Consider the following 27,097-nt stretch of genomic DNA (forward strand, 5'->3'; position numbering starts at 1 on the left):
AGTGTTGCTATGTGATTGATACTTATTGAGAGAGCTTTATTCTAAAACTGACTTTTTATGCTGAGTTAATGTGTAGTATGGTTGGATATCTGATTACAACATGTATTTTGGTACAGGATTGCTGCCTTAGTATTTAAAATGTCCTAAAGGAAGATATTTACTTCAGGAATTAAATGTTATAATAGAGGAATTTAGTGACAGGCCAAAAAAAAAAGACGTGATTTTTAGATGAAACATGGTGCTTATATAAGATGCAGTATTGGTATTTAGAACAGTGAGAAAGAACAGTGTTTCAAACTGTAACACTGCTGTCTTTTTCAGGTGGCATTATATTAAGCATAGTAATTTCATCTCTTAGTTTCTCTTTCTCTAAAATGGTGCTACAGTATTTGAAATTATTGTTTAAAGTTTTGTTATCAATGGGCAGTTTAAAAACATAATTAGTAATCTTTGAAAAGGGTTTTTTTTTTTTTTTTTAAGTTGCTATTCACATGTTCTTTTTTTTCCCCCTTACTAGTTAGTGTTCTTAATTTTTTGAGCATTTTAAGAATCTGTTGAAATATCTCTAAGGAAAACAAGTAAGTTTTATGTTTAATTTCGTTGTTTCAGTATTATAAGCATAGCTTAAACTGACTATGAAGTGCTTAAAATTTTATCATAATTCACCAGGGGAACAAAATGGGCCGTTCAGAGCATCTCTTTATCCCAAGTATTTCTTCTTGAAGTGTAGTAGAAAAATATCACTGAACTCATTTTTAATGCATCAGAATAAAAATTACAGGTGAAAACATTTGAAGATATACTGACAAAATAAAATACTTTCACTGCTGTCATTTTTTTAAACTGATGAAATGTGGATGTTACATTGTTTTTTTGTTATTTATAACATTTGTGTATTCTGCAAAATATGTAACATTGAAAACAGGCCTGCAGATTGTACAAAATACTAGTTATCTTATATCATATGTCACCTAATAGTTATGAAGTGGGTTTTGTACCTAAGTATGAATTGGAAAGCTGTAATTTGTTCTGCAGTTATCAGCCTGCATTAGAGAGGTATGATAAAGTGTGCTGCTTAAAAACTAACATTCGCATCTCTGTGCATTTGACAAATAAAAATGTGTATCGAGATGCTTTTAAATCTGTAAAGCCACTACTGTAGCTTTCTGATACAGTGATTTTGTAGCTTTGTGCATTGCCCTGTTTTTTCATGAGTAGTTATCTGTTTTCATGACAGGTGGTCACTAACTGCCAAGAGAAAATCCAGCATTGGTGAGTGAAAGATCGTTTTATTACCTTTCTGAAATACTAATGGAATCACTTATTTGTATTTTAAAAAAGTACAGTTTTCGCATCCTATAATTGAGTTCTTCTGGTAATCTCCATTTTGAATCCTTTTGGTACTAATTTATATTGTCTGTAATTGTTTATTGAATTCTGTGTTCCCTGATTTCCTGAAGTTGCATCACCATTTGTGTTTATTTTAATATTTTAATTGCTTTCTTTTTCCCTTCCTTCGTCTCTTTTTTTAAAGTTAGAATATTACTATTGTTATGAAGTTGAGACTGATGCATTTTTTAACCTGACTAATCAGCTTTATTTTGGGACTGTTTTTTGTATATGTAGTAGAATAATAATTAGAATCAATTGTTTTAAAATAATGGTGGAAATATGTACAGATACATTTTCCCAAAGTTTGAAAAATCTAATTAATTGGCTGCATCTCAGAGCTTGCTTTAGAGACCACACTTTTTAGAATATAGAGAGAAAGAAAGCATATCTATTTTAATGTGCTAATGTATAGTTAATAGGACAGTGCTTGGTAAATAACACATTTCTTGTGTCTTCTGAGGAAAATGCTCAATTTAATGGTGAATAAAATCTTATGACTTGTCATGAGGTATAGCTGTTGATCTTACGGATATCAAATTACAATATATCCATGCTGTGTTTACGAAGATTGTACTGAGAGAACAACAGGAGCTGTCTTGATTATTGTCTGCAGGGTTATTGCAGAATCATGATAACTGCCCCTTTAGTGGTGAGATTAAACCTTTGGTTATACACCATCAAGCATATAATATTTTAAATTTATTTTAAGAGGCTTTTTCTTCATGCCTGAGAGATCTTCAAGGAAATAATTTATAGTTAGTGTATATCAAATGTTTTTTGGTTTAAATGCACATAGGCTGCAAGCAGTGGATAAGGGTAAAAATTGGTGCCATCGGTACACATCATCATATTAAATTCTGACTTTTGGCTTGCAGAAATAATCTAAAACTAAATAATACACATTTTATAAATAAAAATTCAGAGACTTCATTAATTTTCAATAAATGCAGAGTCGTAGCTGCATCCACCGGTGGTTTAAGTCTGTCAGTATTTCCATAATGGACCATTGACTTTTCATTTTACATTCAGTCCAGGTTGAAACTTGAAATGCAAGTACTTGGTCACAGAATTAATATTTTTCACCTGCTAATTTGGCAAAAGTGATCCATTTTACAGATAATTCCCAGGTGAAGTTTTACAGTGTGGACTTTATTGGTTTTGGTAAAGAATTCAGGACACTAGTAAAAGGTTGATTCACTCAGAACAGATACTAATTTACACAGTGTGTGAATGACACCTTGCTTCTGGTTGTGTTTTAAGATTCTTTCCCTTCTAGACTGAGAGTTCTTTAAGGCTAAGGGGCATGTTTTCTTCCTTTTATCTATAACTGTGTTTGGCACAGTATAGGCACTTAATAAGTGTTTGAATAAATAAAGACCAAATATTTGATTATTTTATGTATAACGTTTTTACAAGTACCATATAGTTATGTACAGCATTTTTAGAAGTACTGTATAGCATTACCTAAGCCTGATGAACATTGATAGAAATGTGTCATTTACATCAGAGCAGATTCATATGAATCTGTCTCAGTTTCCAGATTTTCTGTAGCTCCAAACTACAGAGCTTAGCATATTTGCCTCCACATATCTTAAAGTAATATAGTACCTTATCTACATGTTAAACAATTAAAATAATTTTTCCAGTTAATTTGCATTTTCCTCTGAATTATTTTTAATGTGGCTCAGGAAACAGACTTTTATGTTTGTTTTTAATGAGGATCTGATATTGCTGGAATCCAAATGGCCAGTGAATTTACCAATTTATTACATTAAAAAACTGAAACCAAGTGTCTCCATTCCTCTGAAAGCCAGGAAATTGCTATTTGGGAGTGCTGTGGAATTCTTGTGATGTTTTTATTATCTTAATTCCAGAAACAATGATTGAGTTTCTACCATATGCCAGTATTATACTGCTGTTTGGAATTGAAAGACCCTGCTATGGAGAAATTCAGCAGTCCTCAACCTTTTTAGCACTGGGGATCAGTTTCGTGGAAGACAGTTTTTCCATGTACTAGGGGTAGGAGGAATAGTTTCGGGATGATTCAAGTGCATTACATTTATTGTGTACTTTCTTTATATTATTATTACATTAGTTCCACCACAATTCATCAAGCAGGAGATCTTGGAGGTTAGGGACCCCTGGAGAAATTGATAGTTGGACACTAAACAGCGAAATTACAATAATTCTGTGCTAGTTGGTTAGAGATAGGAAGCAAAACAGAGACAAATTATTTTTAAGGGTGTCTCATGCATTGCTTTAAAAAATATGTTGCTTTTCACTAACCTTTGGTGTTATTATAGTCTAAAATACAATTCATGTAACTAAGGTCCCCTTGTTTATGAGTACATACCAATATAATAAGGAGGAGCAAAACATGTGGTTTTTTTTGAAGTGTTGTCTTAGGCTAGTGATGTATATCTTTGTGAAGTTTTAAAAAATTCTTAAAGGGAAGAGTAATGAATTAGAATATTACCCTTCAAAGATAATCCTATTTTTTTAAAATGTAGGACACAAAATAAAAATATTTATAGAAATATAAAGTGGTAAAATTACTCTGGACCAGTGAAAATGGTCCAGAACAATGAGATCTGCCCCCAGAAATCTCTTTGAGAAAATTAATTCAGATCCCAGAACTTTGTTTTACTTAAAGACATTTATAGTATTTGTTTAATTAGTAACAGATAAACAGGAAATGTTTGAGCCTAATAGTTGAGAATTTGTGTAACATTTTTAGAACTAGTAGTGGTTTTCAATTTAGTGAAGATTTAAGAAAATTTTTAGGTACATCTTATTTTCCATGTAATTCTTTTTACTTAACTCATTATAAAATCCATACACTATTTTCTCATTAAATGTCAGTGTACTTCCTAGTGTTTGACCCACGTGGGGCTGATAACTCTGTGTAGTTTATTTGTAATTTTTTATCCTTTTAATTCTTTCAAAGAGCATGGAGGGATTTGGAGGCACAGACCTACGCTGGAATTCTGTCATTTTCTAACTTTGTTACCTTGGGTGAATTATGAAGATTCTTAAGTTTTCTTCTTGTAAAGTGATTAACTTGAAGTTTAAGTGTGAGATAATGTCTATAGACTATCCAGACTGGCCCTTAATAAATACAGTAACTCTGAAATCTTTTTGGAAAAGTTTTAAACTCATTGTTAGATGAAGAAAGAAGGAAAAATCAAAAACCCTCCAAAACTTTGTAAATATTCCTGAATATTTTGTGTTCACACCATTATCTTTTATCCTGATGGAGAGATGGTTTACTGAGTGGTATTGTTAAGCTTTTATTGTATTCAAAAAACTTTGATTATAAAGAGTTTCAAAGGGTGATGGAGTTGTGTACTGAACCCACATGTATCCACCACTCTGCTTCAATGATTGTCAACTCATGGTTTCATCTGAACTGTTTGTTTCCTTTTAAAACAGTGTATCTTACCCTCTTCCCCCATCTCTCAACTATTTTGGCATGAATCTGAAGCATATCATTCGATGTGGACATATTTTAGTATACATCTTAGAGACATAAAGGATTCCATATTAACTTTTTAAATTGTAAGTTAAAACATTTGAAATCACGACTCTACACCTGGACATCACCAGGTGGTCAATACTGAAACACATTGATTATATTCTTTGCAGCTGAAGATGGAGAAACTCTATACAGTTAGCAAAAACAAGACTGGGAGCTGACTGTGGCTCAGATCATTGCCAAATTCAGACTTAAATTGAAGAAAGTAGGGAAAACCACTAGACCATTCAGATATGACCTAAATCAAATCCCTTACAGTTATACAGTGGAAGTGACAAATAGATTTAAGAGATTAGATTTGATAGACAACAGTGCCTGAAGAACTGTGGACTGAGGTTCGTAACATTGCACAGGAGGCAACGATCAAGAAAATCCCCAAGAAAAAGAAATGCAAAAAGACAAAATGGTTGCCTGAGGAGGCCTTACAAATAGCTGCGAAAAGAAGAGAAGTGAAAGGCAAAGGAGAAAAGGAAAGATACCATCTGAATGCAAGAGTTCCAAAGAATAGCAAGGAGAGATAAGAAAGCCTTCCTCAGTGATCAATGCAAATAAATAGAGGAAAACATTAGAATGGGAAAGATTAGAGATCTCTTCAAGAAAATTAGAGATACCAAGGGAACATTTTTCCAGTAGTCATGTATGGATCTGAGAGTTGGACTGTGAAGAAAGCTGAGTGCCGAAGAATTGATGCTTTTGAACTGTGGTGTTGGAGAAGACTCTTGAGGGTCCCATGGACTGCAAGGAGATCCAACCAGTCCATTCTAAAGGAGATCAGTCCTGGGTGTTCTTTGGAAGGAATGATGCTAAAGCTGAAACTCCAGTACTTTGGCCACCTCATGTGAAGAGTTGACTCATTGGAAAAGACTCTGATGCTGGGAGGGATTGGGGGCAGGAGGAAAAGGGGACGACAGAGGATGAGATGGCTGGATGGCATCACTGACTCGATGGACATGAGTTTGAGTGAACTCTGGGAGTTGGTGAGGGACAGGGAGGCCTGGAGTGCTGCGATTCATGGGGTCGCAAAGAGTCGGACACGACTGAGCGACTGAACTGAACTGGAGGGAACATTTCATGCAAAGATGGGCTCGATAAAGGACAGAAATGGTATGGACCTAACAGAAGCAGAAGATACTAAGAAGAGGTGGCAAGAATACATAGAGAATGGAGGAGGAAATGGCAACCCACTCCAGAATTCTTGCCTGGGAAATCCCATGGACAGAGGAGCCTGGAGGAGGGCTCCAGTCCATAGGGTCGCAAAGAGTCAGACACGACTAAGCATGAGAATGAACAAATGAAAGTGGAATGTGTTTCCCACTCTGGAGATGGGAGAATTTAGCAAAAGGGAGTTTGGAGAGATGATTATCTTGGGAAGAATCAAAATATTAATAAAGCTATTTTGAGAGTAAAAAAAAAAAAAAAAGAATACACAGAGAAGAACTATACATAGAGATTTTCATGACCCAGATAACCACAATGGTGTGATCACTCACCTAGAGCCAGATATCCTGGAATGCGAAGTCAGGTGGGCCTTAGGAAGCATCGCTGTGAACAAAGTTAGTGGAATTGATGGAATTCCAGCTGATCTATTTCAAATCCTAAAAGATGGTGCTGTGAAAGTGCTGCACTCAATATGCCAGAAAATTTGGAAAACTCAGCAGTGGCCACAGGACTGGAAAAGTTCAGTTTTCATTCTAATCTCTAAGAAAGGCACTGCCAAGGAATGCTCAAACTACCGCACACTTGCACTCATCTCACACACTAGTAAAGTAATGCTCAAAATTCTCCAAGCCAGGCTTCGACAGTATGTGAACAACTTCCAGATGTTCAAGCTGGATTTAGAAAAGGCAGAGGAACCAGAGATCAAATTGCCAACCTCTGTTGGATCATGGAAAAAGCAAGAGAGTTCCAAGAAAACATCTACTTCTGCTTCATTGACTGAGCTAAAGCTTTTGACTGTGTGGATCACAACAAACTGTGGAAATTCTTAAAGAAATGGGAATAGCAGGCCTCCTGGCCTGCCTCCTGAGAAATCTGTATGCAGGTCAAGAAGCAACAGTTAGAAATAGATACAGAACAACTGACTGGTTCCAAATTTAGAAAGGAGTATGTCAAGACTGTATACTGTCACCCTGCTTATTTAACTTATATGTATAGTACATCACATGAAATGCCAGGCTGGGTGAAGCACAAACTGGAATCAAGGTTGCTGGGAGAAATAGCAATAACTTCAGATATGCAAATAACACTACCATTGTGGCAGAAAGCAAAGAGGAACTAAAGAGCCTCTTGATGAAAGAGGAGAGTGAAAAAGTTGGCTTAAAAGTCAACATTCAAAAAATGAAGATCATGGCATCTGGTCCCATCACTTCATGGCAAATAGATGGGGAAACAATGGAAACAGTGAGAAACTTTATCTTCTTGGGCTCCAAAATCACTGCAGATGTTGTTTGTGGCCATGAAATTATAACATGCTTGTGCCTTTGAAGAAGAGCTATGACCAACCTAGACAGCATATTAAAAAGCAGAGACATTACTTTGCCAACTAAGGTTCGTCTAGTCAAGGCTATGGTTTTTCCAGTAGTCATGTATGGATGTGAGAGTTGGACTATAAAGAAAGCTGAGCACCAAACAACTGATGCTTTTGAACTGTGGTGTTGGAGAAAACTCTTGAGAGTCCCTTGGACTGCAAGGAAATCAAACCAGTCAACTTAAAGGAAACCAGTACTGAATATTCATTGGAAGGACTGATGCTGAAGCTCAATCTCCAGTACTTTGGCCACCTGATGCAAAGACCTGACTCATTGGAAAATACCCTAATGCTGGGAATGATGGAAGGCAGGAGGAGAAGGGGATGACAGAGGATGAGATGGTTGGATGGCATCACTGACTCAATGAACATGAGTTTGAGCAAGCTCCAGGAGTAGGTGATGGACAGGGAAGCCTGGTGTGCTGTAGCCCGTGGGGTTGCAAAGAGTCAAACATGACTGAGTGACTGAACTGAACTGATATTTATATAGTTCAAACTTTAAGAGGTACAAATGGGTATACATGGTATGTAGTTTCCCTCTTACTTGTCTTGAAAATCTCACTTCTCTTCTTGGTAAATAACTGCTTATTTTTACCAGTTCCTTGCAAATTTTTGCAGAAATTACTTGCACAAGGAGTGTATATTTGTATGTCTGTATGTATGTATGCATGCATGTGTGTACATGTATGTGTATATTCTTCCACATGTTTATATATATTATACTCCCACTCTGATTAAAGTGCAGTCAAACTGTACACTGTTCATCACACTATATAGTACTATACTTTTGAGATTGTTTTTAATCAATAGTGAACTACTTAATTTTGTTCCTATGAACTACATTGTGTGTCAGATGTCTAATTTTTAGTTACCAAATACTTTTTGGTATTATTTTTTTTAAAATAATGACCACAGGACAGAGTATGACTTCTACAACTCAAAATACATCCTTACTAAGCTATTGTATCCATTTTTTATTATTCTTTAATAAAAGTACTCCAAGTGTACTGACAACAACCATTTGCCTGTATAATGTTCTTTGGTTGTGCGTATTGGACTGAACTCAGCTCTGTGGTTTTCTGCTGATTTTGTTTGGGCTCACTTGTGTGGTTGCAGCCCCAAAATGGCCTCACCCGTAAGTCTGATGGCTCGTGTGTGATGCTGGGCCTCACTGTCCATGGGCTCTTTTTATCTGGCTTACTTTATATGATGCTACAAGGGCAGCAAGAATGGAAGCTGCCAAGTCACATTCTGTTGGTCAAAGGAACTCATAAAACTAGACCAGATTCAGAGGGAGGGGAAATAGACTCCATTTATTGGTGAGTGGATTGACAACAAATTTATGGTCATTTTTAGTGCACTATAGATGACTTCTGTTGAACATATTCCACAGAAAAAAGAAGTCTCATTACTTGTGTTGATTTGTGAGAATTAAATGAAATATGGTATGTGATGCCTGGCACATAGAAATCATCTGTATCTTAGGCATTGTTTGTAGTCATAAGTTATATGCATGTGAATTGTTAAAAAAAGTCTTGTTTACTGCAAATTATCTTAAGAGAGTTTTAAGTATTAAGTTATCTATGAAATTACCTGAAACAGACTTAAATGAAAACAGTAAATAAGCTATTTTATATTGCTCAGATGTTTGATTTTAGAAAAAATAAATTTGGAGATAAAAATTCTGAAGCTTTTGAACTTTGAGAGGGGGATTGTAAAGCAGACATGACATTTGTAATTTTTCAAGGGGAACTGGACCAAAAAATACTAGTTTTTAAAATTATTATTATATTTTTTCTGATGTCGTGTGTTAATACATGGTTTGGGATGTTAATAAGTAAGTTTTGAAATTCTTGTGTGATGTTTCAAAGCAAATTAAGATTGCCCCCCAAAAATATTCAAGTTGAATGTTTTAAGAATGATTTTTTAAGAAACAAAATCTGTATTAAATTTTTTATTCTGTATATAAAATGAAAACATTTATAAAAAGGTTGAAATGAGGAAAGAATAAAGGTACATTTTCTCATAATTCTGAGGAGAAGCTAAATTCTCTCCCTCTCTTGAAAACATTTTACTTGGTTTCTTTCAGCTTCTTAATTCTATATGTGTGTTTATGTCACAAATGTCAAATTGTAAATGGGTAAGGCTTTTTTCTTTTAAAAGAGTTAATGATTTGTAAACTGTAATTGCAATTTGTTACTTCTAGGAGTCCCCTGCCTAGCCTTTATGCCTTTTTTTGGAAAAACCACACTAGTTTGATACTTAAAGCATTTCTGAAAATAAAAGGCAAAATTATATGTTATAGGGGAATTTTTTTCCTCCCAGAGAGTATTATAAAGTATTATGAAAAGAATCCCTAATGACATCTCATCGTTTAGAACATAGTCTTTGATGATGTGTTTCCAGTGTCCATATACTTTATTTGGTTCACAATTTCTCAGAATCATCTTAAGTCCAGTGAGTATTTTGGTATATCTGATTGAGGCTACATTTCAATTTGATTTGGCTACCTCATGATTTTTCATCTTTATGTTAACTGTATTAGGTTTGAAAACATTTCTTTGCATTCTGAGTTTTTTCATTTTCCATTCAGTTTTGCTTATTTTTTATACAATGAGAGCAGTCTGCAATAAAACTTGTAAGCACAGAGTACTGTGTGAGGATGAAGGTTAAATATTGCAGCAGTACTACTTGACTGAGAGGTGGCTCACTCATGAGTTCACGCTCTGTCTTGAGGTATGTGTACTTGGTTAGTCGCTCAGTCGTGTCCGACTGTCTGCAGCCCCATAGACTGTAGCCCACTAGGCTCCTCTGCCCATGGGATTTTCCAGGCAAGGATACTGGAGTGGGTTTCCATTTCCTACTCCAGGGGATCTTCCTGACCCAGGGATCAAACCCCTGTCGCTTGCTTCTCCTGCATTGGCAGGCAGATTCTTTACCACTAGGGCCACCTGGGAAGCCTTTGTTTTTGAGATACAAAAGTCTAAATTCTAATGTACTGAAGACAGAAGGAGGTGTTGGTATCAGTGTGTGATTAAGGAAAATGTAAGCTGTAAAAAAAAATTCAGCTTGTGTACAATTTAATGTTTTTACTTATTTATTTTGAACTCTTGACCAAATTGCTGACAGTTTTCCCATTTTTTAAAAAAAATTTAAATTGAACTAGTTAAAAATAATTTTGAGAATTTTAAGTATTTGCTGGGTTCAAGGCCAGGATTGCTGTTTTTTTTTGTTTTTTTTTTTAACTCATATAAGACCTCTTGAAACAAATAGTAACCTCAAGGGATTTATGAGTGGGCTTCTATTGAAATTGATGCAAAATGCAGGGCCTTTTTATGAGGAAAGGATATAGAGGTTTTATCAGTCTTTCATAGGTGTCAGTAGCCATAAAGAGTTATGAGTCACTGTTCTAAGAAAACAACATACAACAGTTTACTTTTTTCTAAAATGCAATTTAGAAATAAAATATAGAAAACAAGTTGAAAAAAAAAAAAGAAAACAAGTTGAAATGACAAAACTTAAAATTATGTTAGACTAAGTAGAAACTGATGCAGATATTCAAAGCTTAAGTCAGTTATAAATTTAACATATCTAAAGTCATCTTTTCTTAAAAGTTCCTTTTGATTTGTTATAGAAATATATATCAGTTGTAGAAAATTTAGAAAATAAAATAAAAATTACCTCTTAACTCATCACCTAAAGCAGTTGGGCACTTTGAGGGTATTTCTTTCTTACTTAGAGTAATGTATTTTTGTAACGTTTAAACTTTCTTATGTTGAATTCATGTCTCATTTTATTCATAGAGCAAAAGAAGGCTGATAAAGAAACAGGCACCTATGGTTAACTGACAAATCTAAAGTTACACATGCATGGTTATTGGTATGGGGCACAAACAAATTCCCCTGTCCCACCTTTGCTGTGTATATTCATTGTACTCTCTTGTCTCATTGCCGAAAACTTAAATTGAAGAAATCTTGGGAGAAGGCGATGGCACCCCACTCCAGTACTTTTGCCTGGAAAATCCCATGGACGGAGGAGCCTGGTGGGCTGCAGTCCATGGGGTCGCTAGCAGTCGGATACGACTGAGTGACTTCACTTTCACTTTTCACTTTCACGCATTGGAGAAGAAAATGGCAACCCACTCCAGTGTTCTTGCCTGGAGAATCCCAGGGACTGGGGGAGCCTGGTGGGCTGTTGTCTATGGGGTCGCACAGAGTTGGACACAACTGAAGTGACTTAGCAGCAGCAGTAGAATGTTAAGACTTCCCTGGTGGCTCAGATGGTAAAGAATCTGCCTGTAATGCAGGAGACCTGGGTTCAAACTCTGAGTTGGGACGATCCCCTAAAGGAGGGCATGGCAACCCACTCCAGGATTCTTGCCTGGAGAATCCTCATGGACAGAGGAGCCTGGCAGGCTGCAGTCCATGGCCTTGCAAAGAGTCAGACACGACTGAGCGACTAAGCAGTTGCAGCCATGCAATGTTAGATGCATCTGTCTTTTTTTAGATAATTTTGTTTCATTAAACTTCTGAAAAATTACTAAGTTTTTATATTTAGGTTCATCTTTCTATTTCTAAAAATAAAGTTTTATCATGGACTCATAAAATATAAAGAACATGGATTATTTCATCAACATTGTCTGATATGTCTCCTAGGTATGAGTTGAGATAAAGGAATATGTGACCATATTGCCTGAATTTTGTAGTAGATGTCATTTATCTTACTAGTAATTTGTTTTACCATTACCATTAAAAAAAATGCTGTTGATTTAGTACAGATACTTTTAAATGGTTAAAAGTGTATTTTCCATCAATTATAGAAGGCACAACAATGTAGATCCTTCTTTCAAGAATGTTTTTATGGCTTAATATAACCTTGATAATTTGTTTATGCTGTTTAAGAGAATACTTTTAAAAAACTCAAGTCATTCCATTCTTTAGAAATGAGAAAATTTCTCTCTTTACCATGCCTGAATTCAGCATTCCTCTGTTTTCTTAATTTTTGAGGTTAAAAACCCAGGCATCCATCAAGCCAGCAGATGTTTAACGGAGAAGCATTGCAAAAAAAAAAGGAAAAAAGACGTGTTATATTTGAGTGATGATCCCTGCAGTGTATGGCATAATGCTTGGTTGCAGAGCAGGCGCTCAATAAATGGTGAATTGAATTGAAACAAAGGTTTCTTGGATCCTTAATAGGACATTCCAGAGTGGGTATGATGGACTAAGAGTCATTTCTAAAGAAAATTGTATATATATTCCAAAATCTTTGGGTTTTATAATTTCTCAAATTAACAAACAAAAAAAGAATTAACTCTACCCCAGATCAACCTAGATATTAGCATTAATGTAAAGCCCTTTCCTTCTTTTCCCTTTAAGCATCCATCTCTTGATGTTTTCTCCTTTTTTGTTTAGGATAGTAGGTAAAGAGAATGATAGGAGTTTTTTTTTTTTTTTTTTAATTTTTAAATGGGCTTAATGTCAATACTTTCTGCCTATTACAACTTCATACTTTAAGGAGAAAAATGAACAAATTTTGTTTCAGTGAATCGTTTTATTTTCTGTTTTTACTATTGAAAGCTGGAAATTGGAGTCTTTACTCACTTGCCTCAAACATGGGATGTAGAACTTTTTTCTTTTGCTTTACAAAGCTTTTCTTTTTTTACCATGCATTTAAGAAGAGGGTTAAAGAGTTTCTTTGATATTTCTCCCATCTCCTTTTTAATATTCTATTATGAAAATCTTCAAACATACAGAAAAATTGAAAGAATTATATAGATGAAACTTGATCACATAGCTATCCATACCTTAACCCTTAGTCCATTTTTTTATGATGTGTTTCAAAGAAAATTGTGGACATCTGCATACTTTACCTGTAAATAATTGAGCGTATATGTCATTTAACTTGCTCTCTCATACTTTTTACAGCCTTATGAAAGTAAGATATTTCTCATGAGATCTGTCCTGATCTTCATCCTTAAGGTTAAGGCTAGTTTGCAGTTATGTCCTTTTTTGCTGCTGCTCTTTAATAAAAACCTTAGGTGTGTCTCAGAAGGCTTATAGCATATGATTAGCAAGATTTAAAAAGAAGATTATGAAAGTTTCTTCTGTGCCATATCACAGTGCTTTAGTTCTTATTTTCTGTAAGTAACATTGCATGAGAATGTTTGGTGCAAATTAAATCTTACTATTGGGTAATTCTTTTAAATTAAGAATTGAAGGTTGAACCTAATCTGTAAGGATCAGATATGGTGAAACCAAACAAGGAAGTCTTATCTAGTAACGGAATAAATAAGTAGGCTTGAGAGATTTATCCTAACTACATCTGGGTTTTATTTTCATCTGAAAAAAAGTTATTTTAAGCAGTTGGCTTCTTTGACTACATATTTTACAGTCTCCAAAAATTTAGTTATATATTTCTGAGTGGTAAAATAGAAAAAGAAAAAAGTCTATTCAGATTTTGGTACAAACAAAGATACCTTCCATAACACATTAGTTCTTAGAGTCATTTTGTGTTTTCTGCTGTATAGGCTTTGTGATCTTTTATGGGATTTTTTTTAAGCCCAGAGTATTAGAGGAGGGACTATTTGGAGATAACTGTTTGACCAAGCACTTGATCTTGAATATTTCCTCTAGTGGGAATTTCAGGGAGAGAGTTCTTCAAGCCATAATTTCTTCCAGTGGCACTGCTTGACTCTACTTGCCTCCCTTCAAAAAGGATTTCTGCATGAGCTGTTTTTTAAATTCTCTTCTCCTTTCTTTGTGTATTTTTTTTTTTTTTTTGGTTGGCATAAATTTAGTCTTTTTTTTTTTTTTTTTGGTTGTCTTCGTGTATTTTTAGAAAACAATTCAAAATTTAGAAATAACACTCTGATCTTAAACTGTTCTCCAGTATGGCCACAGTTTTTTTCTTCTAGAGAGAATTATTGATTTAGTTTAAAACTGAATATGCTTTGGAATACTGACATTGACCTCTCATAGTGTCTTTGATTGAATCTTCTGTTCTTTTAATATATGAGATGTTTTGTTAGAAATCTGCCCCCCTTTTCAGGTGTATTTACCAAAATAGTACATATTGAATGCTAACTTTAATATTAGTTTTTTAACAATTAATAGGAACATTTAGGGCTTCCCTGATGGCTCAGATGGTAAAGAATCTGCCTGCAGTGCAAGAGACCTGGATTTGATCCCTGGATGGGGAAGATCCCCTGGAGAAGGCAATGGCCACCCACTTCAATATTCTTGCCTGGGAAATCCCATTGGACAGAGCAGCGTGGTGCGGTTGCAAAGAGTTGGACACAACTTAGCAACTGACATTAGTCATCTAAGCATTTGCCAAATTACTTATGTAAAACTGCTAGTATTTATAGATTTAATGAGTTCACGGTGTTCAGGCATTGTGTCACTTCAGTTCTTCCAAACTGTCCCATTTATTGCTCACAGGAATCCTGTTTCTAGAAGCTTCCTGAATTGTTAGGTTTAGTTAAACTGTCTTTAAGTAAGTTGTGTTATTTGTATCAAATTGAATGAATTGTACACAGTGGAATTATCTTAGTGGGTAGTACAGTCTTTCTTTCAAATTTTAGAATTGGTGTTTTTGATACTTCATGGGAAAAGGGTCATTGAAGGCTCAATGTATTTAGGTGTTCAGTGCTGGACAAGGTGTTAAACCATTTATTTTAGTCCTCTTTGAATCTGTGAGATAGGTATTCTTTAAATTTTTTACCATTGAAGATACTAAATCTATGATTAATTTGTTAAATGGTGGAGCTGGGATTGATCCTCTGGTCTGACTTCGAAGCCATGTTCTTTCTGGTATATAGGCCTGTTCCTGAAATTTCCTACCATTTTATTCATATAAAATATCCAGAAAGATGACTTTTGCCTTAAACAAAGACATTTTATGTTTATTTATATAAAGGGATTTGAGAGGAAAGTTTTTAAAAAAACACTTGAACATTAGAAAATGAAAAGGCTGGCTTGATAGAATACTGGTCAGAAGACCTAGGTTAAGGTCATTGCTACCTCTCCTTAATAGAGTGGATCAAATTTCTCTTAAATGTGTGTTTTTTTTCCATTTTTCTTCTGCTTTCTCTTTTGTAAAGAGGAAAATATTGATTTGACATGTACTGCAGGAATATTTTTACGATGAATTAAAATATGTGAAATTCCTTGATATTTTTAAGACTAAATAAGATGATTTTTATTAATTATGTTTGTTGCTGTAGGGGAGCTAAGGAGTAAACTGAAACCAATTCCATGAACAGTCATTTTTATTACCTGGAGAGTGATTATCTATACTGCAATTTATCCTAATTTTAATTTGATAATTTCTACATGTGCTTTTAAATTACTTGCTGAATTGGTGAGTTTTTGTTTTTGTTATTTTTTTTTAAATTGAGAAAACCATCCCTCTGCTGTAAAAAATTTCAGTGCTCTGGTTTTGCTTGCAGCCTGCAGCCTAGCAGGGAACCCTTTGGAAACCACATATCCACAGAAGGTTTGACACAAGTTCAGTGTAGGGCTATTCAGTTCCAGCAGCTGTGAGAACTGAGTATGGTTCACAGTGTGGGAAACATCACCATTTCTGCTCCTACAGATTTATATCTTTTGGTGGTCTGAAATTAGTTATCAGGTAGCTCTGTTTAGATATAACATGGAATTGAAATGCCCAAAGGAAATACTTTTTATAGTACCTCTACCTAATTTCTTCTAGCTCCTGATTGATTCTCTCTCACCTCAATAACATTAGTATGAATAACTGAAGAGTTGATGACTCCAGATTTTTCAACCCAACGTTTTCTGAGGAGGACAGACTGAAGCATCTGCTCATATTTTGTGTTGATGATTTCTGTTTCACAACCAGTTGTTTATTCTCTCAAAAGCTTTTCTCAGCTCTCTTCTTCCTTCATCTTGAGCCCATTTCCCTCCAATCTCACTGTCTCCCTTAATTTCCAAATTTTCTTTAGTTCAGATGATCCTCTACTTTAGGGAACAATAATTCTCAAGATATGTGTGTTCTACATCTAAAAGCTGAGAGTCTTAATTCTTTGATAAGTGTATGGTGGAATAATGCTGTTGCTAAATTTTGTAGAAACACGATTTTAAAATTAAAAAAAAAACACTTTAAATTGCTGAAATTAGGTGTTTGATTAGCTTATGATATGTAGCCTACTTGAGGAACCATTAATTTGGGTATTAATATAGTATTTGGTATTTTTTTTGTCAACAGGAAGAAGGTAGATAATGACTATAATGCTCTTCAAGAAAGACTCAGTACTTTGCCTGATAAGTTGTCTTATAATATCATGGTATGTTTGATGTGTTTCTTTTAAAGTAGAATATTGTTTCTTGTAAAGGTGTTAACTATGTAAAGTAAAAAGGTGTTTCTTTGCTTTATATGTATTGATTTACAAGTTGACTCCCTGGACTAGATCAGAGATAACTCATAGTAAAGGTTTCTGTTTTACTTTATAATAATGTACTAATTGTGGTAATAGTTGGTATTCTTTTCCTTTTTTAGATTTAAAATTATGTTATGATGCCATAAATGGCATAAATGTTAACATAAAATTTGACGTATTTGGTATGCAAGTTTACTTTGTTAGCAAACTAATTACAACAGAAATATGGCATGTAGTCATTTCCTGTTAACCAGAGCAGCAGTAGACCATAATGTTATATATCTTGGAGAATTAAATCACAGAACATGGATTTTATATATATAAAGGTGCTGATAATTTTTTTTTTAATATTCAGATCTTCATATCAACATATTAGTCTATTTGTGAGCCCTGAATTAGATTCTTTCTTTGCATGAATATTCTTTTTCATGAAGACTGTGTTCTTAATTAAGTTAGACCAGATATTTTGAAAATATATTGTTCTTTATTATACCAGCTCAAATATTTCATAAATTTTGTAAACCTTTGAAAGCTCTTTGTTAATTCCTGTTTTGCCCCCCAAAGACAGTATTTTCTCAGAAATAATTTTCAGTTTAAAAAAATCAAAGTTAGTCTTTATTAATACTTTATTTCTAGTTTGCTTTCATTTAGATTTATGACTGAGCAAAAAATAAATATGTTTGGAAGCAACGCTGATTTCTCTGAAAGCTATTTTTGTAAATATGCTCATTTCTTTTGTTGTTTTAATGTTGATAAATTAACCTAAATTTTTTCTAAGGTTTTCCTAGTGAAATTATAATGTTAAATGTCCATGAAGTTGACACTTTATTTTTCTTAGTGAGGAGATTTTTAAAAAAAGACCTCCACACAGAGCTTTTAATGCTGTTTCATAAAACGTAGTTTTTAGTGTTTTTAATTTTTTAACCTTCTCTTTTTTTTTTGAACAATAGGTACCATTTGGCCCCTTTGCCTTCATGCCAGGAAAACTCGTGCATACTAATGAAGTCACTGTTTTACTTGGGGACAATTGGTTTGCAAAATGTTCAGCAAAGCAGGCTGTTGGCTTAGTTGAGCACCGGAAAGAACGTATGTACTAATTATAAATGATGTTTCTTTGCTGGATATTTATTGGTTCACAAAGTGCCAGGCTGGTGGACTGTTTGTTATTAACAGTATTAGATAAGTGTCACAAATATCCAGGCTATTTGTGATTCTGTTGAATTGGAGATAGTTTGAGCAGATCCAGCATTTGAAAATGTGGACTGGAGAATGGAACATCTGGGTTGGAAATGTCACCCACATTAGCATGTTTTTAGAAATTACCAGGTGTAAAAGTCATCACACATGGTTTTGTAGATAGCAGTAGGATAGATATAAGAATTGGGGTCATTTTACATTTTATAATTGGTTTGCTTTAGTTGTTTTTCAAGACTTTATTTTTCCCCAGAATACGAGAACACACAGGAATTTGCTTCCTACTTATTGGACTAGGATAAATACCTATTTGCAAAGTAGAAACAATTCTTAAACATGTGTTTTGGTTTGGAAGAACTCATGTTTCCATTTTACAGAAGAAAAGGCCAGGTGTGGAGAAATGCTATCTACAACATCACTCTTAAACTTAAATGGTTTGAGGTTTCTGCCTCATTTCATTGAGGTCATTCTAGTTTTCTTTAGATAGTGTTTGTTGGTTTATATATATCCATACATACATTTTTTAGTTGGATTGATTCACTTGGGTTCTAACTTGGTTGCATTTTAATATTAGGTCTGTTTAATATCTAATACATGTTTTTATTTCTGTAATAGCATACTTAAATTGATAGCATAATATCACCCATACCTGCTTTTTACTCTTCTACTTAAATGTGTCTTTGAAAACAAATTTTTGAGGCTCCTTCTGTTTAAATGAGGTCATGTAGATAGAAAATAGCTGAGTTTTCTAAAGCTGAAATTATTTCATTTATATATGAGTGGGTACTAGTTGGAGAACTCATTTACTCAGTGAAATTCTGGAATCTATATTTGGAGACTCTAATTGCAAGTCAAAGCCTATAAGTTTATAATTGATATATATTTTGATCTTTTGTGACACTAATCACAATTGTATTGTTTGGCCTGTGTATAATTCCTGGCAATGATAATTGTTTTGGCATTACCACATTAAAGTAAGTCATGTATATTAGAGCCAAGAGAATGGGTATAATTCTTTAAAGGTCTTTCATAATGGTGAAGGCTTGCTGTATTTACTGGGAAAACTGCTGATATGAAATCAGTTCATTTTTTGAAATTTGTTCACTTTGATTTTCATTTGGATGTTTCAGCAAAGAAATCTTCAGGATCATTTTGACATATTAATGAAAGAACGCTTTTAATAGATGAGAGCTCTAGAATAGCAAAATATTTTTTGGTAAATCACTTTCTAGTGTTAAATACAGTTTTAGAAAGTGACCAAAGCAATGACTTTTGGGATCAATATTTATCTAAAATATTTTTTGGAATATATATATAAAATTATGTTTGAGAATCTATTTTGGTAAATGAATTCTAAATAGTTGTTTTCTTCACAGTTTTATAGTAATTTATAATAACTGAAGAAATTATTTAGGCATATTATTGTACTTAACATTTATTAAGAAAAGATACTTTATTTTTCTTAAGGCAGAAGAAATATAACAGGTTAAACATACTTACCTCAGGGTCAACAGGGTAATGGGGGAAGGTGAAGGGAGGTCATTGAATGTTTAAAAAGTAGTAAAAAATAAAGGACAAAATGGGTTTAACACAACAATAGTAAGAGGATTCAGAGGCAGTAACTCAGAGGAAGATGATTTCTAAGAGAAAGATGGCAAGCTCAGTGCCCTACCCTTTTGCTCACGTCTGGCATTTTGTCATTTAACATGAATATGAGCAGCTTTTATTTGGTATACTGTTCTATTAGTTACAACTAATTGTAATTAAAGATTTGTTTAACTAGCAGTGCAATCAGGAAGCAGAATAGGATACAGGGTATACCATAGTCAGTCAGGACACAGGACCACACCGAAAACTCTCTTGTGTTTTCCTTTTTGTGGTCATATACTATCTCTACCCCTGATCTGTCTCTATCACCTTTTCCAGAATGCCGTATCAGTGGAATCACACACTAGATGACCTTCTGAAACTGACTTTAACTCACCATAACGCCTCATCCAGTTTGTTCTGTGTATGAAGAAGTAGTGGTATAAACACTACTTGATTGCTGAGTAGTGTTCCATTACATTCACGTACCACAGGTTTTCTGTTTATCCATTGAAAGACGCTTGGGTTTGCTTCCATTTTTGGCAGTTACAAATGGAGTTGCTATATACCTTTTTGTACAGGTTTTTATGTGACCGTAAATTTTGTTTGCTGTTGAGACATACTTGTTCTCTTTTGGTATCTGGCTGGCTGGCCTCATAGATGGTATTCCTTCCTCTGCACTGCTTCAAAAGAGCTTAAGAATTGGTGTTAATTCTTCTTTAAATGTTTGATAGAATGCATCTGTGAAGCTATCTGTTCTGGGCTTTTTATTATTAGAAAGTTTTGGATTATTTATTAAGTCTTACTTGTTCTAGGTCTATACAGATTTTGTGTTTCTTCTTGTTTCAGTTTAAGTAGTCTATATGTTTCCAGGAATTTGTCCATCTAGCTTATCACGTTTGTTGGCATTTAACTATTATTCTTTTATATTCCTATTTCTGTAAAATAAGTAGTATTTATCTCCATTTTAATTTTTTAATTAATACACTTCTTATTTAAGATTCAGGTTTGTTTTCTTCCTCTGCAGGTTTACTGCATATTTCATTTCAGATTGTATATGTGAGTGTATAAAGGCATCTCTGTTTTTATTTATGGTTTTAGTCATTTGAGTCTTCTTTCTCTTTTTTCTTTGCCAGTCTAGGTAAAGGCTTATCCATTTTGTTGGTCTTCTCAAAGAACCAACTTTTAATTTTGTTGATTGTTTTCTGTTGTTTTTCTTGTCTCTGTTTTATTTTTACTTTAATCTTTGTTATTCCTTCCTTCTGGTAGGTTTGGATATGGTTTATTATACTTTTTCAAGTTTCTTAAACATATAAGGTTATGATTTGAGATTTTTTTTAATGTAGGTGTTTATAGGTATAAATCTCTTAGCATTGGTTTCTCTGCATCCTGTAAATTTTGATCTGTTGTGTCTTCATTTTTGTTTATCTCAAGGTATTTTTTAGTTTCCTTTATAATTTCTACTTTGACGTGTTCATTGTTTTGTTAAATTTCCTTGTGTTTGTTAATTTTCCATTTTGCCTTCTGTTGTTGGTTTCTAGTTTCATTTCATTGGATTGAAACCATACAAAGTATTTTTTCCAATCTTGTGAAAAGGTTTAAGACTTGTTTTGTGACCTATCATGTGGTCTTTCTTAGAGAATGTTGTGTTTCCCTTAGAAGAATGGGTACTCTGTTCCTGTTGGGTGAATATTCTGAATGTATCTGTTAGGTCTATTTGTTCTATAGTATTATTAAGGTCCTCTTTCCTTATCAGTCTCCTTTTTGGTTCATTTGTCCTTTATCGTCCTCTGTTGACATCTCTAATTCTTATTGTAGAACCACTTGAACTGTGTCATTTTTTGCTTCATATATTTGAGGCTCTGTTGTTAGGTTGTGTGTATTTTTTATAATCGTATATTTTTTAAGTTTTAATGATGTATAGTTGATTTATAAGTTTTAATTTTTATTATACAGCAAAATGATTCAGTTATACATACATATGTTCTTTTCCATTATGGTTTATCACAGGATATTGAATATAGGTCCATGTGCTCTACAATAGGACCTTGTTGTTTATCCATCGAGTATATAGTAGTTTGCATTTGCTAATCCCAAGCTCCCAGTCATTCCTTCCCCCACTTTACCTCTCCCTTGGCAACCACAAGTCTGTTCTCTATATCTGAGTCTGTTTGTATTTCATAGCTATATTCATGTGTGTCTTAGTTTAGATTCCACAGTAAGTGATAGTGTGTGGTATTTGTCATTCTCTTTTTTTCTTTGCTTACTTAAGTATAATGATCTCTTAGTCCATCCATGTTGCTGCAAATGGCATTATTTCATTCTTTTTATAGCTGAGTAATATTCCATTGTATATTCACGCACTTTTATCCATTTATCTGCCCGTTGACATTTAGATTGTTTCCATGTCTAGCTATTATAAATAGTGCTGCTATGAATTTAGGGGTATTTTTCCCCAGTTACAGTTTTGTCTTAGATGTATGTCCAGGAGTGGGGTTGCTGGATCATATGGCAACTCTGGTTTTAGATTTTTTGAGAAACCTCTGTACTGTTTTCCATAGTGGCTGCATCAGTTTTGAGTTCCCACCAACAGTGTAGAAGGCTTTCTTTTTCTCCACATCCCCTCCAGCATTTGTTGTTTGTAGCCTTTTGATGATGGCCATTCTGACTGGTATAAGGGTGGTACTTCATTGTGGCTTTGATTTGCATTTCGCTAATAATTAGTAATGATGAGCATCTTTTCATGTGCCTGTCCATTCTCCTAATCTGTGCCTTCCTACTCTATATTGTAGTTTAATACATTTACATTTACAGTAACTTTATAGAGTATTGCCATTTTATTATTTTTTGATATGTCTTTTGTACAGCTTTTACATATCTCATTTCCTTCATTATTGCCTTCCTCTGTGTTTAGTTGGGTTTTTTTCTTTGTGGTAATGTGTTTTGATCCCCTTTCTCATTTCCTTTGTTAATGATTTATAAGTATTTTGTTTGTAGTTACTATGGAGATTACTTACAACATTGTAAAGTTGTAACAATGTATTTTGAATTGGTTCCAACTTAACTTCAATCCTCCAATATTCTGGCCTAGAGAATTCCATGGGCTGCATAGTCCATGGGGTTGCAAAGTCAGACATGGCTGAGCAACTTGCACTTTCACTTTGGGCTTCCTTGGTGGCTCAGCTGGTAAAGAATCCACCTACAATGTGGGAGACCTGGGTTTGATCCCTGGGTGGGGAAGATCCCCTGGAGAAGGGAAGGGCTTATGCACTCCAGTATTCTGGCCTGGAGAATTCCATGGACTGTATAGTATGGGGTTGCAAAGAGTCAGACATGACTGAGCGACTTTCACTTTCACTTTCTAACTTAAATAACTTGGAAAAACTTTTCTGTATAGCTCTGTTCCTCCTCTATTATCAGTGTCACAAATCATACCTTTATATTGTGTACCTATTAACAGATTTATGATGATTTTTTAATGCACTTCTCTTTTACATCCTGCAGCAAATAAAAAGTGGAGTTACAAACCATAATGGCAGTTACACTGTTTGTAATTTTTGCCAATGTTCGCCTTTCCCAGAGGCATATAGCTTCTAGTTACTGCCTAGTGGCCTTTCATTTCAACTGAAGAGTTCCCTGAAGTTTTTCCTGTAGGGCAGGCATAACAATAAGGAACTCCTTCAGCTTTTATTCATTTGGAAATGTCTTAATTTACCCTTCATATGTGAAGGACAGTTTTGATGAATGTGGTAATCTCAATTGAGAGTTTTTTCTCTCAGCATTTTAAGCCTACTGGAATTCTGACTTCCAAAGTTTCTATTGAGAATTCTGCTTATATTGTTATGAAGATCTCTTGTGATGATTTTCTTTTTCTTTGCTGTTTTGAAGATTCTCTGTCTTTCAGAAGTTTGATTATGTATCTTGATGTGGGTCTCTGGGTTTATTCTACCTGGAATTAGTTGAGCTTTTTAGATTTGTTGATTTGTTGATCTTTGGGCAAATTTAGAATTTGTTTGGCACCCATTATTTCTTCAGAAATAATTATATTTCTGAATGATTATATTCAGAAATATAATCCCTTTGCCACTGTCTCTTCTTGTTCTTGAGACTTTCTTAATGTACATATTAATCTATTTGATATGTCCCATGAATCCCTTAGGCTCAGTTCACTTTCTTCATTCTTTTTCTTTCTATTCATTAGACTTGATGATTTCAAATGTCTAATCTTTGAGTTCACTGATCCTGATTTTCTTCGGCTTGTTCAAATATGTTGTTGATGCTATAGTGAATTTTTGAATTTAATTATTATATTTTTCAACTCCAGAGTTTGGTTCCTTTTTATAATTTCTATCACTTTGTGGTTGTTCTCACTTTCTTCATGTATTGTTTTTAAAATTTACTTTAGTTATTTGTATTTCTCTTTAGCTGTTTGAGCATATACACAGGCAGTTGTTTTAAAGTCTTGTTCTAGTATATCTGATGCCTGTGTTTCTTCAGGGAGTTTCTGGAGATTTATTTTGTTCTTTTGAATGGACTGTGTTTTCCTTTTTACTGTATGCTTTTAGATTTTCTGATGAATGATGAAAATTGGGCATTTGAAAAAACAAGTGTATGTGGAATATGTATTGCAGATAACACGCTGGTAAGAAACTTTTGTGATTTATCTTATGAGGCAGTTTGTGTATCCTTTAGTATCTTCAGTGAGGTATATCTTAAATGCATTGGTATTTTGTTACGAAGTATAAATTTTTGACTTTTGGTTTTATCTACATAATAAATGTAGATAGCTTTAAAACATCATGCACCTTAAAATAATGAAAAAGTAGCATCCTTCTGTGTACCTCCCTGCTTCTAGTCCTCATTCCATAGAGATATTTCATCTAGTGTTTAAGCTAATCTTTTGCTTGTCCTTTTTATGTACACTTCCCAAGTACTTTGCATATTCTATTTTCTTGATTCTTTTTTCCAGTTTTATATAGTATCTATTAGTTGCCTACCTATAATTGAAGGATAACATTTAATTCGTTTACATGTTCTTCTCCCTGTCCCTCAATCTTTTTAATATTTTTTATTACAACTTTTGTTTAATCAGCATTCATGCTTAACTGTAATTCCATTTCCATTTTTGAACAATCTTTCATTTGAAGTTTACTGTTTATTTTTGTTTGTTGCATAAAGTTATGTATCTATTGTTAATTCAGCCAAACACCTTTATTCTTGGAGACCTCTGTACTAGAGTCCTTCATAGTCTTGCTTTGATTTGTACTTGCTCCCATCTTGAATTTCAAAGAATGTCTATCTTCCTAGTCTTTTCCTTTATCACTGTACCATATCTTTGCCTCTTATTTATTTCCTATTTCTTGATTCCCATGGCATCTCCTTTCAAGTTTTACTCATTTTGTTGGAGGGGGTGTGTGTGTGTTAGTCACTCAGTCATGTCCAACTCTTTGCAACCCCATGGACTACAGTTGGCCAGGCTCCTCTGGCCCTGGAATTCTCCAGGAAAGAATGGGTTGCCATTTCCTCCTCCAGGGGATCTTTCCAACCCAGGGACCAAACCTGGGTCTCCTGCATTACAGGTAGATTCTTTACCGTCTGAGCCACTTCAGTAATTTTCTAGAAAGGTGTGTGGGAGATACATTTTTTGAAATTTTGCATGTCTGCAAATATTTTTTATACTCCTGCTTTTTGTAACTCGTCTATTTAGAATTCTAAGTTGAAACAGTTTTGAAGGCTTTCTGTCTTACGTGTTGCTATTTAAAAATCTGATGCCATCACTTTCCTTTGTATGTGACTGTGTTTTTCCCTTTAGAAATTTTAGGTTCCTGTCTTACTCCTAATGATCTGAAGTGGTACTGTGATATACCTTGCGTAGAGCTTTTAAAATTCATTTGCTAGGTGTTTGGTAGGAACTTTCATTGTGGAAATTCATGTCCTACAGTTTTGGGAAATATTTATTATTATTTCTTTGATAATTTCTCTCCTGTTGTCCATCTCTTTGTCTTTGTTACAATTTTTACTTGATCTTATTTCTATTTTATGTTTGGAATTGTGGATTGAGGTTTTTTGTTTTTTTTTTTCCTTAAATTCCTATACAGTTTAATTCCCAGGAGCTCTGCTTTTTGTTTGTTCATTTATTTGTTTGTTGTCCTTTGTATGTTTCTTTGGTGTAGGTACTATTCTGGTTTCATAAATACAAAGTGTTGTTTTAGGATTTTAGAGTTTTTTGTTTAAAGTTTTCTTCATACATTGCTTTTGGTTTTATTCCTTTTGTAGTTAATTTTTTTCTTTCTCTCACATTAGTAGTGAAGACTTCAAATATTTGGTGATCATTGGCTAACCATTCATACTCCTTTTTAAAAAAAACCTTTTTTAAAAATTTTATTGGCTGTGCCAGTTCTTAGTTGCATCACAGAGCATCTTCAGTCTTTGTTGTGGCATGCAGGATCTTTAGTTGTAGCGTGTGGAACTAGTTCCCTGACCTGGAATCAAGCTTGAGCCCCCAGCATTGGGAGCTAGGAGTCTTAGCCACTGGACGACCAGGCTAAGAGGCTGACCATTCATACTCTTAAAGAGTTAAGCACTGTTAGGAGACTGTGTGGGGCAGTTTGTTGAGTAGCAGCTTTTCTGTCAGGAGTTAAAAGTCCCAGACTGGCTTTTCTCATTAAGAGATTGACAGAATATCAGCAGTCTTGGAGTTAATTATCCTCCTACGAAAGAATTTTCTCATCTTCCCCTAGTGTTTGAGAACTGGGCTGGATGTATCAGAGTTCAGTATGTATGCTGGTTTCACCAAGACATTTCCTGTTCTCTTCTTAGTTCTTCACCCCTCCCCATAATTCCTGTAAGCCACTCTAGGCTGTAAATCTTTTGCTAACTCGAGAAGGATGATTACTTGGTTATACTTTGGGGGGATGCACACTTTAATCCAGGTCTTTGCTTTTAGTTCACCTTTTCCTTCAGAAGTACTATCATAAGAGGGTCTTCTCCAAGTCCTGCAACTGCAGCTTTACGACTGTGGCAGTTGCAGCTTTTTCTGTTGCGCAGAAGTCAGTTACCAGGTGTCCAGTTTCCAAAACCTGGTTGATATCCTTTGTCTGTTATATTCCTTGTCTCCTTTCCCATTATCTTTGTCCTTAGGCCTTTAAAAGTTTTTTTCTTAGTTGTTACTTTAATGGGGAAAAAGTAAATACTAAGTACATGAATTCAATCTGTGTTAAAGCAGAAGTTGGGAGCTTTGAGCTGGTTTGAGGAGAGATCCTATACAGAGGTTTGTGAACATTTCCACCAGGGGGCATGTCCTATTGAGACTGAATAAAGAATATTGAAAAATTCCAGCACACAAAAGCAAAGAGATTGGAATGGAGTAGTCACAAAGGATTCAGAAGAGACTTGTCTTTACAGACCTGATTCTGTTCAGTACATATGAGTATATGGCTAGGTAGGAAGATTGCTTTTGTGA

At 34.3% G+C, this 27,097-nt stretch overlaps 1 protein-coding gene across 4 annotated transcripts in view; it reads left to right on the plus strand.

The window, feature by feature from the left end:
• Positions 1–27,097, plus strand: part of URI1 (URI1 prefoldin like chaperone) — a 63,145-nt gene that overhangs the window by 20,482 nt on the left and 15,566 nt on the right. The window contains exons 2-5 of one of the 4 annotated variants that reach the window (XM_086351703.1): positions 1,238–1,272; positions 15,679–15,815; positions 16,683–16,761; positions 17,805–17,940. The exons of 1 other annotated variant lie outside the window; for it this stretch is intronic. In XM_086351703.1, the coding sequence (XP_086207829.1) occupies positions 16,759–16,761; positions 17,805–17,940 (139 nt within the window). In that variant the 5' untranslated portion in view covers positions 1,238–1,272; positions 15,679–15,815; positions 16,683–16,758. The remainder of the gene's footprint in view (positions 1–1,237; positions 1,273–15,678; positions 15,816–16,682; positions 16,762–17,804; positions 17,941–27,097) is intronic. 2 more of the 4 variants (XM_086351701.1, XM_086351704.1) reach the window with 2 other exon arrangements.

This window comes from Bos grunniens, chromosome 18 (genome assembly GCF_055505025.1).
Source record: "Bos grunniens cultivar Pamir isolate PY7600 chromosome 18, Bosgru_T2T1.0, whole genome shotgun sequence".
Taxonomy (NCBI): Eukaryota; Metazoa; Chordata; class Mammalia; order Artiodactyla; family Bovidae; genus Bos; species Bos grunniens.